General features: G+C 40.3%; 1 protein-coding gene across 2 annotated transcripts in view; it reads right to left on the bottom strand.

The window, feature by feature from the left end:
- Nucleotides 1-19633, bottom strand: part of Pgm5 (phosphoglucomutase 5) — a 127586-nt gene that overhangs the window by 26585 nt on the left and 81368 nt on the right. For both annotated transcript variants that reach the window (XM_090329686.1, XM_090329685.1), the window contains 2 exons: nucleotides 17950-18065; nucleotides 2341-2476 (listed from right to left, as the gene is read on the bottom strand). In XM_090329686.1, the coding sequence (XP_090185812.1) occupies nucleotides 2341-2476; nucleotides 17950-18065 (252 nt within the window). The remainder of the gene's footprint in view (nucleotides 1-2340; nucleotides 2477-17949; nucleotides 18066-19633) is intronic.

Here is a 19633-nt window from a genome sequence, read left to right on the forward strand (position 1 = left end):
GAAAAGACATAACTTCTCAGAGCAGAGCAATAGTTTTTACTATAGGATTCTTTTTATTCTCTTCCTTCTATGTAAAGTGTTTCTTCCCCAGCTCCCGAAATAATACAACAGGGAATACCTTCGAACACTGTCAGTGCACGTGCTCTGACACTAGATTCTCCTTAAAGACCATCATTTGAGGAAGTTAAAACCCATTCAAGAGGTAGGCCCAGTGATATACACTTATAATGCTGGCTCTTGGGAGGCTGGGACAGGAGAATCATGAATTCAAATCCAGCCTGGGCTATATAGCAAGACCCTACCTCAAAACAATGCAAAAAAAAAAGACTTAAGGGGCAGGGGATAAGATAATCAGGAGATAGCAAGGCATTGAAAGAAATGCAAAATTGAGAAAAATCCTCTAATGGATAATAGATCACATTTAGTTTATGGCTGAGATCATGCTCAGACCAGCTGTTTCAATGCTCATATTCATATACAAGCAAGTCCTGGAGCCACCTTTCTCATTACCTAAACATTCCTCCTCCAACCACCAGCAGCAATTGCTGCTACAGCAGCAATACAATTTCTTCTGGGGCTTCTTCAGACAAGGAAAACTATCTGGGAGATTTTCCTCAGATACAATTTAGGGACTGTATTCATTAAAATTGAAAATGTTTTATGATTTCCTCCCTGCAAATAACTTTGTCAGGCTGGTCATCATTTATTTCAAAAACACCTCCCACTTGCCATCTGCTGGGGTTGAGGGAAAAGTTTATCTTTCATTCTACCTTTTCCTTCCTCCCTTTTTCTTTATCTCAAGGATCTTTTTGGACATAATTTAATGTCCTACAAGAAATTAAATCTGCTCTGCATACTATTCTCTAATATGGTATTTGTTATGAAAAAGGTGATTAACATTGTAAGCTCTTGGCCACAAAAATAAACTATATTATAAACACACCTCTCATAACACCATTTCTTCAAAACACTGGCAGGAATCTAGATAATTATTCCACAAATTATGAGGAAGGCATCTCTGACTCAAAGCCATCACATTAAGCCAGAGGTTGGCAATCACAATATGTTTTATCAGGTTGAATTATTTTGGAACAGCTCAATAGAAGAATTCCATGTACTGGTTAACCCTTGGTATGCAAAATAAATAAAATTCCTCAAGAATTAGGGGGTGAAGGCTCTTTGTGGAAGTACTGATAAGTAAAACAAGTTTATACCTACTCTGAGAATCCCTATTTCATGATGCAATGAATAATGTGGGCTTGTTTGAAAGCCACAATCCCAGCCTTCTCACTTATCAAGAACCAAGAATATTATGTTGTTGTCTTTTCCCAGAACATCACAATCTCTGAGTTTAATAAGCACTATCACAGTCTTCCTTATTCTCTGATATTTATCTAAGTAAACTGCTTCCTAAGAGAAGAACCAATCACCTTATAAGGGAAAAATCTAATGTTCTCTTTCTATCCCTCAAGCTCCAGAAACACAAATGAACACCCAAAGCATTTAACAAATCGTAGGCAAAGCAATCTCCTTGTTTTGAATATGAATATATATATATATATATATATATAGTTTCTGAGACTACCCTCAAATCCTGTCCCCCATAGTTCATGTCCTTTCCTAAACTAAGGCTTAACAGTAGATACACATACCTGTTAAATGTAGGATCCCAAACCTAGCAAGCAACCATGCCTCTAGAAGAGTTTTATGTCCTCTTTCTTTAACAACAGGGTAGACACAGAGACCACCTTATCTCTCTTAAGGCCCCAATCCACTGTCTTTTCATCTGCCTCCTTCCTAGCTACTATTTCCCTTTCCTATTTCTGTTTTCATTTAAAAAAAAAAGTCTGGGACTCTTGAGATGTGGTTCCTCCCAGCGATGCCAACTTGGGCATCTTCAGATGGATGTGGTTCTGACCATCCTTGTGAAGGGAAGGCAAGCGTAAGGAGTGCATTACAAAGAGGACCCCAACCTGCTGGGGCTTCTGTGCCAGGTCCCTTTCCTTGAAGGAGAAATGTGTCTACTTTGACTTGGAGCCAAGATGGCTACCAAAGGATTCTCAAAGTTCTGTGGTTCAGATACTCTCCTGCTAGGGCCGCCCACCTCTTCACCACCATGGAAAAGATTACAGGGAGGGGCCAGACAGATGTGTCTTTTGGTTTGATAGCCATTGATCCACCTATAGAGACTGGAGTCAGTGCCAGTCTCTTTGGGTCCCTCAGATGTTTCTGAAAGATGCCTGTTTCTTGAAGTTGTAGCCAAACAATTACAGAAAACATCAGTGATAAAGAACATAGCTGCTGGCCAAGGGTCCATACAGAGGCCCTTCTCTTTCTCACCTGCAGTAATAGTGGCGGCCATATTTGGCCCAGTGATCCCGGACAATTTCTTCCACACCCTGCTTCCGGGCAGCAATAATGGACAGCCAGATCAAAACAGCCCAGAGGCCATCCTTCTCTCGGAGGTGATCAGAGCCTGAGGGGAAAAAGAAAGATTCGGTTATAGATTCTTTTCTGGGAAGTACACAGAAGGGACATACAAGAGGAAGGAGGTGGGGATATTGGGAGGATAAAGCAAAAGCCTAAGTAAGATCAGTTAATAACAAACAGAAGGTTACATATAAATGATTAGATACCTCTGTAGCTGTGTGAAATACATGCCTCATGATACATTTTTTCCAAATAGTAGCAAGTGAAATCCAAATCACACAAAAAGGTAACAAAATACAGTAAAATCCTAGAGACTGTTGAAGGAATTGAAGAACAGAGTTAACATTATTGTGTTAAACACAACAGCATCATTAACTCAACCCTTTAGTACATACTTGGTGATGTCAACAATGTTCTGAGGATCGCTGTATGTTCTAGGGATACAGGAGTAAGATGCTCTTTATTCAAAGATCTGAACATAAGCAGAGAAAAACAAGCAAAAGATACACACATACACACAGAGACACATATGAAAGAGGTAGGTCTCATTGTGTCCTATACACACCACAAGAGAAAAGTCTAAGCAAGAAGCTTCCAGTAAGAAGTGAATCTAGAAACATGATGCAGGACCATGTAAGTGTCTCTTTTGTGGCCAATTGCACGCTTCCTGTGAAATGGATAAAGCCTTGAATTCAAAGGATTATTTGTTACATGAGAAAAGCTTCAGCATCAGGATTTCAATCACCCTCTGCTACTCCAGTGTTCTTAACCTTTCTGTGCCTCTGCTTCTTCGTAAAATGGTAACACCATCCTCAATATTATGGCCTTTAAAAGAGCAGGCTCTGGGGCCTGGCGATGTGCACCTGTAGTCAGGCTCTTGAGTCACTTCTCATGTTGATCCCTAATATATACTTGGAAATAAAGTGTTCTGTTACACAGACACACACACACACACACACACACACACACACACACACACACGGTATGACTGTAGCAACAGTAATGTCTTAAGATATAGGACTGGGACAAGAGCAGGGAACACAGATAACAGTATTCTTGGCTTCCAGGGCTGTGACACATCTATAGAAAATCAGCAAAGAAAACCCATGTCACAGAACTGCTAAACCCTTGAAAATGGGATGAAACAGGTCGTTAGCAAAGTTAAACATCACTGATGTTTAACAGCCCATGTACTGTTCGTATATTTACAGTTTTAAATGCCTACATGTTTTTTTGTTCTGAAAAGGAAAAATATATAATCCTGGGAGAGCAGTGAAGTTACTTACGACAGAAAGATAAAGAATCATATTGTTAGTTCTTAACACACTGACTCATGATCTGCTGAAGGCATTGCTGGATGTCACACTATGCTTAGGTCTAGGTTAAGAAGACACTAGCCACTAATCATCACACCCCGAAGTGATGCTGGCCTCAGCCAGTGAATTCTTCACACTGATACAAAAAAGGAAGAAATTTGGAAGACTCAGTCTCAGAAATATGGCCAACTGCCAAAACAACAAGTCTAGGAAACTCTGCCCAGTGTGATCATTGCAAAACCTTTTGTCCTTTTATAGCTAAGGAAAAAAAAACACTTGTACTTACTGGCTAGAGAAAAATACCCTTTTGTTCGAAAACATCTCCAGCTGGATCACATTACCTGGAGGGAGAACCATTAGATGCTATTAAGTTTGTAAGATAAGATGTCATAATTTACTGGTAGAGAGACACAAGAGTTCTTTTAGGTGGATTAAAAGAAAATAAAACACTTCAATCAATTGTAGCCAACTGCCTAGTAACTTATGAGCTGGCCTGGATATCTTTGCCTGCAAGCTACACATTTGCCAAGATTTATAAAGGGCCTATGATCAGAAAAAAATTAACTGTGTTTTTTATAATTGTTGGAGGCAGAGTTCTAGACATTAATCAATGAGGCTACAATTACACAGATGTTTCCATGCAAAGACCACAGTGTGGGCTGGAGGGGTCTTGGGAGGTCCTTTTAATATCTTTAAGTGATATAAACAATGTATCCATGTCAGATAAGTTAAATAAAGAATGAAGAAAACACAAAGATACTAAATGATGTCCTTTATGAACAGAGTCAAAATAGGTGGGGACTGTTTATATTATACAAATATAATATATATACATACATATGTATGTATGTATCTGTCATATATATGTAAAACCAATAGGCTGTTAAAAATGTTTTATAAGTCAATAAGAAAAAAGAGGAGCCTTCAAGAGACAACTGGGCACAAAGTGTGTCTCTCTCTCTCTCTCTCTCTCTCTCTCTCTCTCTCTCTCTCTCTCTCTCTCTCTCTCTCTCTCTCCTGTTTCTCTCTGTCTCTCTGTCTCTATCTGTCTGTCTGTATCTGTCTATCCCTCTCTCCCTCCCTCTCTTTCCCCCACCCCCTTGCTCATTCTTTTGTTAGGTAACAAACCCAGTATCTTATGCATGTTAGGAAGTGCTCTACCCCTGAATTATCCCTCCATCCCAAGAAAGTGCTTCTCAGAAGAAATTACCATGGTCAGAAAACATTTGAATGAACATTTAGACTCACTGTGATCAAAGAAAAGTTCATAGAGTGGGGTATCATTTAGGGACAGTCAAATGAGCAAAGATTGGTTTGGAGAAAGGAAACTATCTAGGATTGATAAACTACCACTGTAAAAGAGTATATTTGGCTAGTGTAATTTGACAATAATGACCAATAGCCTTTAAAAAACTGCTCATCTTTGAGGGCTGGGAGTGTGGCCTACTGGTAGACTGCTTGTCTAGCATACATGAAGCCCTGGGTTCAATTCCTGGGTACCACATACACAGAAAAAGCCAGAAGTAGTGCTGTGGCCCAAGTGGCAGAGCACTAGCCTTGAGCAAAAAATGTCCAAGGACAGTGCCCAGGCCCTGAGTACAAGCCCCAGGACTGGCAAACAAACAAACAAAATGCTCATCTTTGGAGCCAGCAATTCTATTTCTTAATCTGTACTCATAATAACAATCATAGATGTACATAAGAAGGAGACACTGATGAAAAATATCAGTTCTTTATATTGTATATATGTTTATTTGGGTATTTGAAATAGGATAGGAAGGGGGGAAACAAGATGAGGGGTAGGGGTAGGGGGAGAGAAACAAGACAAAGGGTATCAATGTTTGTGAAGTAATGCACCTTCTGATTGGCAAATATAATGTAACCCTTCTATTAATTACAAAAAAATAAATAAAATGTTTTGATAAAAAACAAAAAGACAAATAAAGGCAAAACCACAGTATGGAGCAAAAAAAAGAAAAATATCAGTTCTTGGACAGATAAAGTATTGATTGTATTGAATGAAGACTCTTTAGCAATAAATGATATGCTCATCCCATTTTAACAGTTGGTTTTTAGTATATTAAAAGATAATATCAAGAGGTGACATAGTCCACAAAGAAATGTACCTGCCACCTGACTTAGATAACTGTACATCATCCTATAGTAACAACAAAAAATTACAAAGAGATAAATGCAAAAAAGAATGTCTGGTGTGTTTTTGTAGGAAGTGTACACATATATACAGGTGGAGAGATAAAAACAGAAAGGCATCTAGCAAACCATCAGCAATCGGTAGTCAGCTCAGAAGTGATAGAATTGCAAGTGTTTTTCTTCTGTTTCCTTTTCAGCATTTCTACAATGAACATGTTATTATGTCCATGTAGGGGAAAAAAAGGTTGTTTTTAAATTTACCAGTGGTATGCATTACAATTCACATTTTAAAAGCTGCCTTTCTATGTGTTGTGAAATTGGACCTCAGCAGCGTCCGGCCTTGTCAGATTTAGTAGCATGGATATAAACTGAATTAACACCGCCATGTGCTTGGAAGCTTGCTTCCTCGGACTACTCATTCAGACCATGACCTAGAAGTACCACACACCTTTCAACAGCCAGGCCATCACAGCCCAAAGCCTACCTTACGGAGTGGTGGTGAGAAACAGCCATCTTCACCTGGACACCAGAGGAAGAAGCTCAGCTATCCCTGCCATCGTGCCAATAAGAAATGGTACAGAAAGTGGGGGTTGTCTACTTTTTTCTATCAAAAATATCAAAAAGTTCCCTGTCTACGCCAATTAAATTGGAGTTTTCTCAAGCTTGAAATCCATGATCTTCGAGGTAGGCACAATACCAAGATGTATATTGCCCCACCGAAGAGGGCAATAAAAGGCAATTAAAAAAAAAAGAGAGAGAAACAGAATACCCAATCATCTCAAAGGAATTTGGTTGTTCAAATACAAATCCCAGTGAGGATAAGCCAGTCAGGCATCACATAGGCTGCTGCCCAATCAAATCATAGCAGCTGAAACTTGGGCCAGGGACCTCGCAATGTGCCAATTAGGAGAACCTAAGTCATCTTGCGCCTGTTGGTGGCTCTGAGCTGTAACATGGTTAGCAATCCCCAAACCCTGGCACCATAAGATGGCCCAGAGAATGTTAATTCCCCTCCCTCACCCCACACATACCAGCACCCTGGTCAATTAAATGAAGAATTGGGCACTCTTCCCAAAAGCATCTTGGGTGAGTTTTCAGGGACCTGTCAGAGCTGAGGGCTGCTGCTTGAGGAGAAAGTACTTCATATAGTCTCCTGTTATGGGGAATGAATTAACTTTCTTCCTTATTTTCCTCTAATTTGATGCTTAGATAGTGGCCCCTAGTCTCCAGTTAAATATATGCTACTGGCTTTTCTCCTATGGCTAATCCTCTTACACTCCACTTCAGTGTCATGCTCTCTCTCTCTCTCTCTCTCTCTCTCTCTCTCTCTCTCTCTCTCTCTCTCTCTCTCTCTCTCTCTCTCTCTCTCTCTTCCCTCCCTCCCTCTTTTCCCCTCTTCTTCTCCTCCCCCCACCCTGTCCTTTTGTAGTGAACAACTCATCCTCATTAGACTTGGGCTTTCCAGACAAAGAAGAACATTCACCATCCAACAGAAAGGCCACCTGCTCAACCAGTTTCCTGCTAGGTTTTAAGAGGCATGCACATTTGGCACCTGCCTTAGCACATGCACTTCTTGGATCCAGAAACGACAGGTGGTATAGGCATCTATATGCTTATTCCTAGAGAGGAATTCCAGGCAAGCTAAGCTCCTTCTAAGAAGATCAGCAGCGAAACTCCTGGCACAGGGGCTCAGTTACTCCAGACACCTGCTATCCAATGTCCACAATCCAAAAGTCCCTTTTAACAGACAAGAGAGGAAAGTTAGCCATTTGTTTGAAGTCACATGGTGGCTGAATAATAAAAAGAGGATTTGAAGCTGGGCAGACTGGCTCCAAAGCCCTGTGGTCTTTACTGCTCCTGAAGTAGCCCAGAAATGGCAGAGATCTCAGTGTCTCACTTAGAGAACTGGGACTGTCCTTCTGAAGATGGGGGGGGGGGAAGGTTATGAGGGAGGGGTGAATTTACATTTCTTCCTTTTCACTCTTGAGATTGCTGGGGAGCTGCAAAAGTCCCCTTTATTTTTCCTCTCATGTTAGCTTTATAAATGATTTTCATTGAACTACAGTGAAATTCTCCCTGTTCACGTTTCATCTGAGAGGGATTTATTTTTCCAAAAGAGTGTTATTTTATGAACACACACTCTCAGGAGTCAATCATCCATGGACGAGGAGGCAGCACTTGAGCAAGTTCATGGCCAGCCAGCAGAGCACTTCCCTGCAGGTCCGCAACTGCATAGGAAGCCAGATCTCAGAGCTCAGGCATCCCACCCACCCATTCCTTTATCACTAATGGGTGTGTGTGTGTGTGTGTGTGTGTGTGTGTGTGTGTGTATGTATGTGTGTGTGTGTATGTGTGTGTGGTGTTTCTCATCAGAAAGGAGTGCCAGAATTCACTAAGAAGTATGCTCCATCATATATATGCCAAACCGAAATCTCTTCAGTGGGTTTTGGGCTATTACACCTTGTCCTCAACAAGACTTGTTATCTTTGAAGGATAACTTTATGGGGATCTAAATCCCCAAAGATGAGCCTTTTCCAAGTTCCTTAGAAGAATGTACTTTGCCTGTTTGGTAGTCTTCAATCTGTGGCCACAAATCTCTAGGGATTACAGAAAACACTGGATCATTGTGGACTCCATGTCAGAAGCCCCATTCCTTTGTTTTGCTCATACAACTCTGCCAAACTCTGCCTTTTGCCACTTTTTCTTTGTTGGTCCTGGGACTCAAACTCAGGGTCTGGATTCTGTCCCTGAGCATTTTTGATCAAGGCCAGTACCACTTTAAGCCACAGCTCCATTTCCAGTTTTCCGGCTTTGAACTGTGATCCTCAGATTTCAGCCTCCTGAGTAGCTAAGATTACAGGCCTGAGCCACCAGCATCCTGCCTTCTCACCAATTTTGATGGACTTGGAGGTTGAACAAAAAGGCCAATGGAACCAAGGCCATGAAAACCCCAAGGAAAGGTGGAGATGCTCTTTGCTAGTCCAAGTTGGAGCTCTGCTTCTCAGCATGGGGTTCAGGGGATGGTTTGCAGAAGCTCCAGAAGAGAGTTTCAGCTTTCTAACATTACCAACAGGCTCTTGGGAGTGTCAATTATAGAACCTCTGTGTTTTTCCCAGCCTCGATTGAATTGCACACATGCACACAGCCTGTTTCCAACAACCCCACAGAGAGAGCTGTCACCACAGGTGCCTCACCCCACTTCTGCAACCCAGCCAGATTCACATGCAAAGTCCACAAAGAAGAAATGGTCGAAGGCCATTGTCCTCAGAAACAGACAGGTATGTCAGGCTCTAGCTCCTACCTGCAGCCTGGGCAGAAGTGAAAGCACCCAAGTAGCAAGTTAATGACCAGCTAGGCAGGTAATAGACTCAATTCTTCTTTTATTTGGCTTTGAGAAACATAGCATCTGTATCTAAACTCTGTAAAATCAACATATGCTAATAAAAATTGTCAGAAAAAAACAAAGATAATTCAATATTTGTACCATATCACAGCTAGGAACCCCGTCTTGAGTTAAAATGTATGCAGCTCACATGTAAACTATAAAAGAAGAAATATTTCTCCTTAGGGAAATAAAAGATTCCCTTTCAAAGTAACTGGAGAAGTCAACATCATCAACCATATGACAACAGAGCCCAGAATGACCATGCTAAAGACATAAGAATTTAGTTCATACCAAAAAAGAAAAAGAAAAATCAATAAAGGTGGACTCTAGCCACTGCCAGACCTACCTATTTCCAAGTTAATGTCAACAACTCTAGACATGGGAGATGACCAAGTTAATGTCACATATTATAAATGCTTTAAAAATCCCTTCATAACACTGGATTCAGGAGGAGAAAGCTTCCTAGAAATACTTCATTAGCTGTTAAACTGGGCTGATAATTATGAGATGATTGAAAATACAACTTTGTTTTAAAGTTTTTATTCTTTGGATTTTATCATTGTTCATAAAGGCCCGTCATTCCCTCTTGCAAGAACAACATTTGTGTAAGTTATCTTCCCTTAAGGTTCTTCAACAACCAGGTAGATCTTCAGAAACAATTCCACCAAAGGAAATTTAACTTATAAAAATGCAAGAGAGGGGCCGGGAGTTTGGCCTAGTGGTAGAGTGCTTGCCTAGCATGCACAAAGACTCGGGTTCGATTCCTCGGTACCACATACATAGCAAAAAGCCAGAAGTGGTACTGTGGCTCAAGTGGTAGAGCCCTAGCCTTGAGAAAATCCAGGGACAGTGCTCAGGCCCTGAGTCCAAGCCCAGGACTGGCAAAAAAAAAAAAAAATGCAAGAGAGGCGCCAGGAGTTTGGCCTAGTGGTAGAGTGCTTGCCTTGGATGCACAAAGACCCAGGTTCAATTCCTCGGTACCACATACATAGAAAAAAAGCTGGAAGTGGTGCTGTGGCTCAAGTGGTAGAGCTCTAGCCTTGAGAAAGTCCAAGGACAGTGCTCAGGCCCTGAGCTGAAGCCAGGACTGGCAAATAAATAAATAAATAAATACATACATACATACATACATATGCAAGAGAAAAACACAAAAATGGAAATGATTGTTTCTCTCCTCTCCTTTCCCTCTCCTCCCCTACTCTCTTTTCTCATTTCTTCCTCACTCCCTTCCTTCGTTCCTTCCTTCCTTCTTTCCTTCCTATCTTTCCATCCTGTTATCCATATCATCATCCTTCCTTCAGAGCCTACTATATGTCAGATGAATAGATCTGAACAAGGTTGACATGGCCCCTGTCCTCAGGGCATTTACAATACCTGCACAAGCAAAGGAATCCAACACAACTAAAAACATGCAAAGAACTCAAGACTTCCTATAACATGGAACATATATACTCCGGTCTTGTGCTAAAACCAACCAACCAAACAACAACAACAACAACAAAAAACAAGATGTAAAAACAGCCACCGGACTGTACTCAAGATTTCACAGTGGGAAAAGTAGGTATGACCATTACTAATAGATGTGCTGAGAACTGGGTGTAATTCAGAGTTTTCAGAAAGACTTGGGTGTATATAAGGCTTGAGCATGCCCTGGCACATACTAAATGGTCATTTGGACGTGAAAGCTATTTATTGTGGAAGACTCAACATAGAATACTTCCTTGGAAATAATTAACAGTGTTTATTTGACATAATTATAAGGATGTTGATATTAGCTTAGAAAATACATAAATGCAATATGTAATAAAGCTGGTAGTCAAGCTTGGCGCTCTTGCTAGCATTCATAAAAAGGCTGATTCTTCCATGTTATCTGTATAGAAGACTAGCTCTGAGCATGATGTCTAGAAAACCAATGTCAGGGATGCAAAAGGAAATCAAAGATTGTGTTTTGGTTTGAATCTTCGTATTCACTATTTTAGTAGATCTTTTGTGTATTGGAGCCAGCCAAGATTCCTTTAAAATGAAAACTCTCAAGAAGTCAGCATGCCATTTGGATAAACAGTCTTCTCTTTAAGTCTTGAGCATTTACAAAACACTCCCCTGTCTCCCTATGAAGCTCTTTTCCAAGGACCCTCCTACGAATAGCTCCTAGCACAAAAGGTGCTTTGCCTGTTTAAATGATCTTAATTCCCTGACAGAGAAATGAATACAAGATTCCAGAATGTAGATGCTACCAGCAACCGATTATCTTGGTAGATTCTCGAAGCTCAAGACGTCAGCAGGGAAAGTTTCCACACAGGGTATGACTTGGCTGTTCTGGACTTTGCCCTGGGTAACATCTTGACATTCTTGAGCCCGAGGCAGGGCCACATTTCCCAACTTTCTTGGCACTACTGTCGGCATTCCTAGTTAGTACACAATACCATGCCCCCAAGGATACTAGAAAAAGCCCCATTGGAGAAATGTGCGTGCATTCTAGAATTTTCTCACTAGTCACAGAGCTAGGATCTATCTCTCCATTTCTTCTGCTGTAACTGGTTCATTTGACTTGGGGGGGAACATGCATCCTCAAGGTAGACAGCTCCTATGACCAGCTGACTTTTACAGAACTGTCAGAGAGGCTAGCTAGCTGGTTTGTGACTGGCTGGCATGGGCCTTGATGCGGATTATCACTGACTCCCCTACCCCACCCCCAATATTCCTGTGCCTTTGCACTGCCTGGGGAAAACCAGATGGGGTACATCAGACACACACTTGCTACCAATCCTGATGAAAAGCCAAATTAATGGTATTCACTTGAGCAATGGTGTTTTGTGCTCCTGGCTGCACATCAGAATCCGTGGAGGCAGCACATTTAAAATACAGACACTTAGGCTCCATGCAGAGACTCAAAACTGAATCGGGACAGAAAATACGTATTTACTTTTATGTTGTGGTACTAGAGACTGAACACAGGGCCTCATGCTTGCTAGGTAAAAATTTTACTATTTGAGCCACCACTCCAGCCCCTTTTTACACTGGTTATTTTTGAACAGAGTTTTACTTTCTTCCCTAAGAAGCCTGAGCTACAGTTCTCCTATTATGTTTCCCTGTGTGGCTGGGGATAAGAGGTGTGTCCACTGTACCAGCCATTGAGTTAAGACGAAGTCTCATGAACTCTTTTTTTATGCCTGGGCTGGCCTAAAACCCCAATCTCATGATTTCTGCCTCCTAAGTAGCTAGTATTACCATGCCTAGAACAGAAAAATCTGTACTGTCAACAAGTTTCTCTGAGATTCCGACAGCCAGCTCAGAACATCTGCATGATTAGGCACGAGAATAGAAAGAAGCCATTTCTGTCTTGGAGAGTGAGTGAGCCAATCCCTACAGACTCCTGGTCACTGACTGTGGACAACTTGAGATGGAGAAAGGCAGAAAGACTGACCAGCAAGATGGAAAGCAGCACACATTGTATTGTAGACTTGTCTTTCAGTTGCACTGTGATTTACTGCCCATGGAGTCCTATTCCAGGCTAGGATTCCCTGGGAGACCTCCTCAACTATTCTCTGGGTTCTGAGCATTCGTCCATCAAAATGGGCTTAAGGTATTCGAACGTGCCAGTTGACAGAGGAGGCAATAATTTTTAAGCCCCCTACATTGAAAAATCTCTAGTGCTCCTTGACGGGAAAATGATAGGCAACTACACATGTGAAAAACTTTTTAAAAATCCTCAACAGTCCAGCCTTCATGCAGTGAGCATCTGTCTGAAAACAGAGTTGTTGACAAGGGCCTGCAAGCTGTCCTCCCCAGATAGCACAGCTTTCTTGAGATCTTCTTCATCCCATTCTGTCCATCGCAGGGAGCAAATGCAGCTCTTGGGCCCAATCTGGACTCATGCCTGTGCTGTGACGAATGTTTTCTTGGAACAAAGCCAGGCTCTATTGTTTATATATTATCCCTGGCTGCTTTTGCTCTACAGTGGTAGTGCTGAATCATTTCTTAAACATTGTTATTGGGGTATACTAATTGTACAAAGGGCTTTCACATACAACATATTTTGATCATATCCTCTCTCTCTCTCTCTCTCTCTCTCTCTCTCTCTCTCTCTCTCTCTCTCTCTCTCTCTCTCTCTCTCTCTCTCTCTCGTCATTGTCCCTGTGATCTTCAGCTCAAGGCAAGCAGTCTACAATTTTAAGCCATGGCACCACTTCCGCTTTTCTGGTGGTTAGTTGGAGATAGTCTTTTGTGCCTGGGCTGGCTTTGAACCTCGATCCTCAGAGCTCAGCCTCCTGTGTAGTTAGGATTACAGGCATGAGCCACTAGCACCCAGTTTTATTGTTCTTTCTTACCTCATTTTTCCTTCTTCCTTTTTTTTTCTTTTTACAATTTCAATGGGTTGTATTATCCTATTTTTACACATGAATCTAATGAACTGCAACCTGCAATCATATTCACACACCCCATTTTCACAGACACTCCATGTGACCCTGTGGTTAAACAAGCCTAAAATATTCACCATCTGGTTATTTACTAATTGTCCGTTAGCTCTTTCACTCAAATCTGGTGCTCTACCACTTGAGCCACAACTCCATTTCCAGGTTTGTTTTTTTTTTAAAGCTGGATCTCCAGTTAACTAGAGATCAGAGTCTCAGGATCTTTTTTGTCCAGGCTGCCTTTAAATCATAATCCTCAGATACTAGCCTCCTGACTAGCTAGGCTTACAGACATGAGTTACCAGCACCTGGCCAAGTGGTTTTTGATGGGAACAATTTGGTGCATCTTGCCATAGATGCATGTTTTGTAGACTTTCTCACCATGATTTACAATAAATACATTTTTCCAAGAGAATGACTACATGCGTGCAGTCTGATCTCTCAGATGAGTGGCAATCCACAGTTGGAAAACCATGACTCAAGAAGACCTGGACAACTGGCTGCTTACATCAAATGACCTGCTCATTCACTTCTATTGCAGGGCCTAGCTCTCTCTTGCCTCCATGCTGTTTCACACAGAGTTGCCCTCAATACACCCTGAGTTCAGGTCAAAGTACTCAGGAGAGCTGAGTCTCTTGCTCTGGTCTCTTTCTGTCCAAGGGAACAAAGATGCATGCCATCGCTCCCAGGCTCCTCACATTAATGCTGTCAATGTAATTGATTTTGGTATCTCAGGAAGAAATCCCTTCATGAACTTCAATAAGGCCTAACGTTATCATTCTAAGTCATTTAAAATGGATTTACTGCAATCAGTTTTGGTATAACCAGATAGAACTTAATCTTAGGAATCCTGGAATGGTTCCAACACTGAAAATCAGTAATACTTCATTAAATGTATACAAGGAAAGAGAAAAATATATGACTGCACTTACATAACAAAAAGAAGCATATTCCTCTTTTGTTACATCAGCATATTTCAAAATATTTAAACTATAGTTCTATAACTAAAGAGAAAAATATGTTGCCAAATTCCACAGGATGTTTAGTAAATCTTAAAGTCATTTCTACTAAGACTCAAATTTAATAAGAATAGAAAAAATTATATACATAAATATAATATTACACTAGTTTTAAAAAACAAATAGTAAAATACTATATTCATTTCCATTAAAATGTGAACATTCACAGTTATTACTATTATTTGAGATAGAAGTTACAATAAGGTCATATAAAATAAAAGCTATTCAATAGTGGAAAAATACACTTATTTTAGTCATAGATTCCACATATTTTCTATGTCTAATTTCATACTCATTTCTACTGTCTATATATACGGAAATATAATCAAAGATTTGATCTTCTAGCCATATATTATGACTGCACACTGTTACAAACTATAAAATACATAGACGTTTAGAAAATAAAACTCTAATTAGTAACAGATGAGCTAAGGGGGTTGCAAGCTAATTTTAAAACCTAGTAATAGTTTCCTATGCAAATGCTAATCAAATTAGAAAGGGAATAGCAATGTTAAAACTCAAAATTAGGGGACTGGTATTGTGGCTTAATGATAGAGTGCTTGCCTAGCATGCATGAGGTCCTGGCTTCAATTCCTCAGTACCACATAAAAACAAACAAAACAAGTCATTAAATCATAAAAAAATGTATTTTTTAACTCAAAGTTGATCAATGCTCTAGGAAGTATAACACAATGGATAAATGAAGATTAGAAGAGAATCAAAGATTGGGATCAAAGGTATGAGGTAGAGCACTTGCTGAGTAGGTAGAAAGTCCTGGTCCATCCATAGCAGTGCAAAAACATAAAATAAAAAGTTGGCCAGGCACCAGTGGTTCCTGCCTGTAATCCTAGCTACTCGGGAGGCTGAGATCTGAGGACTGTGGTTCAAATCCAGCCCAGGCAGGAAAGTCTGTGAGACACTTACCTCGAATAAACTACTCAGAAAAAGCTGGAAGTAGTGCTATGGCTCAAGTGGTAGAGTCCTAGCCGTGAGGCCTTGAGCACCAAGTGGCTCAAGGACAGTCAGTACCCAGGCCCTGAATTCAAGCCCTGGAACTGGCAAATTAAATAAACAAAAATAAAAATAATGTAGAAGAGTTTTGAGGGACACGCTGGCCTATTACACTATAAGGTCTTTTAGTTCTTAGTAGGAAACAGTTTGGGTAGATGGAAGAAGAGAATGAGAACAAGGAAATTGTTAAGAATTACCATTGCAATTCTACTTCTGTTCTCTGTTTAGAATAGAGAAATCTGCAAGAGAAAAATCTTGCCATCCTAGAGATGAGAAAGGGAAGTATACAATGTTTTCTTGAACTCCTCAGAGGTCCAACATCTGAAGATGACAAAAAGTAACAATCTGCTGTTCCACAAAGAGACAGGATACAAAGAGAGAGCACCAGGAAAAGAGGAAGCTACCCTACAAGCAGTTAAATCACACAGAAGAGCTTTACAAAATACCCCCATACACATATGCATGCATGACATAAAAAATGTTACATTTGATGGTTAAAGTGCTTGCCTAGCATGCATGAAGACCCGGGTTCGATTCCTCGGTATCACATACATAGAAAAAAACCGGAAGTGGTGCTGAGGCTCAAGTGGTAGAGCTCTAGCCTTGAGAAAGTCCAAGGACAGCGCTCAGGCCCTGAGCTCAAGCCCAGGACTGGCAAAAAAAAAAAAAAAAAAAAAAAAAGTTACATTTGATAAACCAAAAGAAAACATTGAAGGCAGCCAAAGGACAGGGCTTGGGAAAAGATCCTTTAAACAGAGGAAGGAAGGTAAGAATTATTGGTGAAATCTCTAATTGGTACAATTAATATACATGTTTAAAAATGAATGAAAGGAGAGTAAAACAGACTCAGAAATGGGGTTGGAGTGCCAAGGAGATGGAAGAGAGAGAGAAAGCTAAGAGATTTCATGAAGATGGATACAGTCAGAGTAGTTTATTTGCATAAATGAAACCAAAACAATAAAAATTTTAAAAATTGTTTTAAGACAGTGGTGTGGGATAAAGGACAGTGATTGAGATTAAAGATGTCTCATCATTGTACGCATAGGTGGAAATGTTGCAATGAAATCCCATTGTACAACTCATGTATGTTAAAAAAAATTATATCAGACTTCTTGGAAGCTGTTAGCCTGAAAACATTGCAGTGGTATCCTTCAAGTACTAAAAAAATGTATTTTTAACATTTAAAATATGATGTTACCATGATTATATTTTTTTCTAAAGAGCCTTGCTCTTTAACTAATCACATTAAGGGCTACAATGTAGCTCAGTGGCAAAGTATTTGCTTAGCAAGTACATCATCCTGGGTTCAATCCCCAGTACCAAAAAAGAAAAGACAAAATTAAAAAATAGAAATCACATTAAAATATTCAAGGCTAATATATGCTGTAGGAGAATGCTTTGTATCAACCAGAATAGAGGGTACCCTTAGAAGAAGAAGATAGAAATAAAGTGAGATTGACTATGATTTCTAAAAAATAAAAATAAAAAAATAAACTAAAAGCAGGCACATGTCTTTAATCCCAGTAGTTCAGAGGCTGCAGTATGAAGGCTATCAGTTTAAGACCAGCCTAGAGAATTTAAAAGTGCTCAGTGCTCAGTGATCCAGTAACCAAGCATATGTGACATCCTGAGTGTAATTCTGTAGTCCTACAAAAGAAGAAGAAGAAATAACAACAACAAAGACTGACCATGAGTTAATGAAGGCTGAAACTGGCTGACAGGCAGGGGGATTCAATATATTCTGTCTATCTGTATGTTTTGCTGCTGTTGCTTGTTTTGGTTTTGTGCCAATCCTTAGGCCTGAATTCTAGGCCTGAGTGCTGTCCCTCAGCTTTTTTGCTTAAGTTCAACCACTTGAGTCATAGTTCCACTTTCAGCATTTTGATGGCTAACCACAGATAAAAGTCTGACACTTTCTTGCCTGGACTGGGCTTTGAACTGTGAGCCTCAGATCCCAGCCTCTTGAGTATCTAGGATTATGGGCATGAGCCACCACTGTGTATGTACTTCTAAAAAGTTTCAATCACAGAAAAATAAATTTAAAAAGAAAAAAAAATTAAAGATTGCCCAAAGAGATGAGTGTGTCAGAGGTTATCTAGGTTTTATTTGCCTCTAATTTTCTCTTTCTCTAGCCCTGGATTCACGGAAGGTTCATGCATCTCCAGACCAGAGACTCACATAACTACACTCACTTTTCGTAATACCAAGAATTCAACAAAACCTACCAGTGCCAAAACTCTCCTCTCCACACAGAGAGCACCTTCCAGAGTCCATTAGATTTGAGAAGAATCTCCATCCGGCTGGGGTCTCATACACAGGGACCTTCATAGACTTGGCCACTCTGAAAAATAAAATTTTGAAGTGACAGTCAATTCAAATGCCTCATTTCCTTTACTTTTTTGGCACCAGGGAATCTTTAGGATCTGTTAATGCCACAACTAATCTCAGAACAACTCCAACAGTGTTTTCAGGAAGTAAAACTGTAAGTTAGAGAACAATAAATAGCCAACTTTGCCTTTTTCCAGGATACAGAAAATTTATATATATATATGATTTATATACAATTATATATTTATATATAATTATATAAACATAAGTACATGTTATATGATTTTATTTAACATATACTTTACATACATATTCTTACATATATATAAATTGACATATAAACATTCTCACTAGTGTTCCTTTTCTATAAAGTTTTCTTTATCTCTTAAGTAAGAGCTCAATTTGGGACATCAGAATCTAAACTGAAGTGATATGCAGGTACCAACATTTTAGACTGGTGCTTAATGATATCTACTGAACATGAATATGCCTCTCATCTATGAAGCAATAATTCAATTCTTAGACATTACATGCAATAAACACATGGGTGCACTGTGCAGATTCATTCCCCACTCCACCCCCAGCTCATACATACACACTTTAGACATTTTGAGGCTGGAGTAGCCATTCTATCAGCATGTTAAATAAGAACGACTGACAGGTCACAAGTGTAGCCTCCACTCTCTGCCAACATGAAATGTATCCTTTAAAGTTGTGTTCCCACCACTAACTCAATACACATCCAATGACTGGTTGGTGTGGATGCTGAAAGATCTGATTTCCTCCCTTGCTTTGGTACAGCTCCATAGGGCCAGTTCCTCCCTACAGTGCCTCTTAGGCATTGTTGTGAATACACTACAGTCAAACTTCTCTCCCATCTTCCTCTAGTTCTCTGCTGTAGTCTGAATCATAAATGTCCCCCAGAGGCCCATGTGTAAAAGTTTGCTTGGTCCTCAGCTTGGGTCCTCAGATTGGTGCAATCTTTAAAAGGTGGAGCATAGTGGGAGATTTTAGGTCATTTCGGGACAAGCTCTCCAAGGGATTATGGTCTCTGTCTCTGTCTCTGTCTGTCTCTCTCTGTCTGTCTCTCTCTGTCTGTCTCTCTCTGTCTCTCTGTCTCTGTCTCTGTCTCTGTCTCTGTCTCTGTCTCTCTCTCTCTCTCTCTCTCTCTCTCTCTCTCTCTCTCTCTCTCTCTCCCTCTCCCTCTCCCTCTCCCTCTCCCTCTCCCTCTCCCTCTCCCTCTCTCTTCCTGCTCCCAAGATATGGGCATCTTCCTTCACCAGGGTCATATACTACTTGGCTATGTTGCCTGAGGGCCAGAGGCACTATGGCCAACTGAATATGCAATGAAACCTCTACAGCCAATGTAAAGCTTTCCTCTCTTTAAGTTGATTTGTTTCAAGTGTTTTGTTACAGTAGTAGAATGCTGGCTGACATAGAGTTGATCCGGAATGTAACTGTGACCTTGAAGGTGGAAAGATTTAAGTAAATACTTGTCCAAGTTTTCTGAGGACCCCAGCATGTGATGCTACTCAACTGTTTGAAGATGAGATTCTATAAAAATGATCATGCACTCTTGAT

Source organism: Megascapheus bottae, chromosome 3 (genome assembly GCF_031878675.1).
Source record: "Megascapheus bottae isolate mThoBot1 chromosome 3, mThoBot2.hap1, whole genome shotgun sequence".
NCBI classification, from domain to species: Eukaryota; Metazoa; Chordata; class Mammalia; order Rodentia; family Geomyidae; genus Megascapheus; species Megascapheus bottae.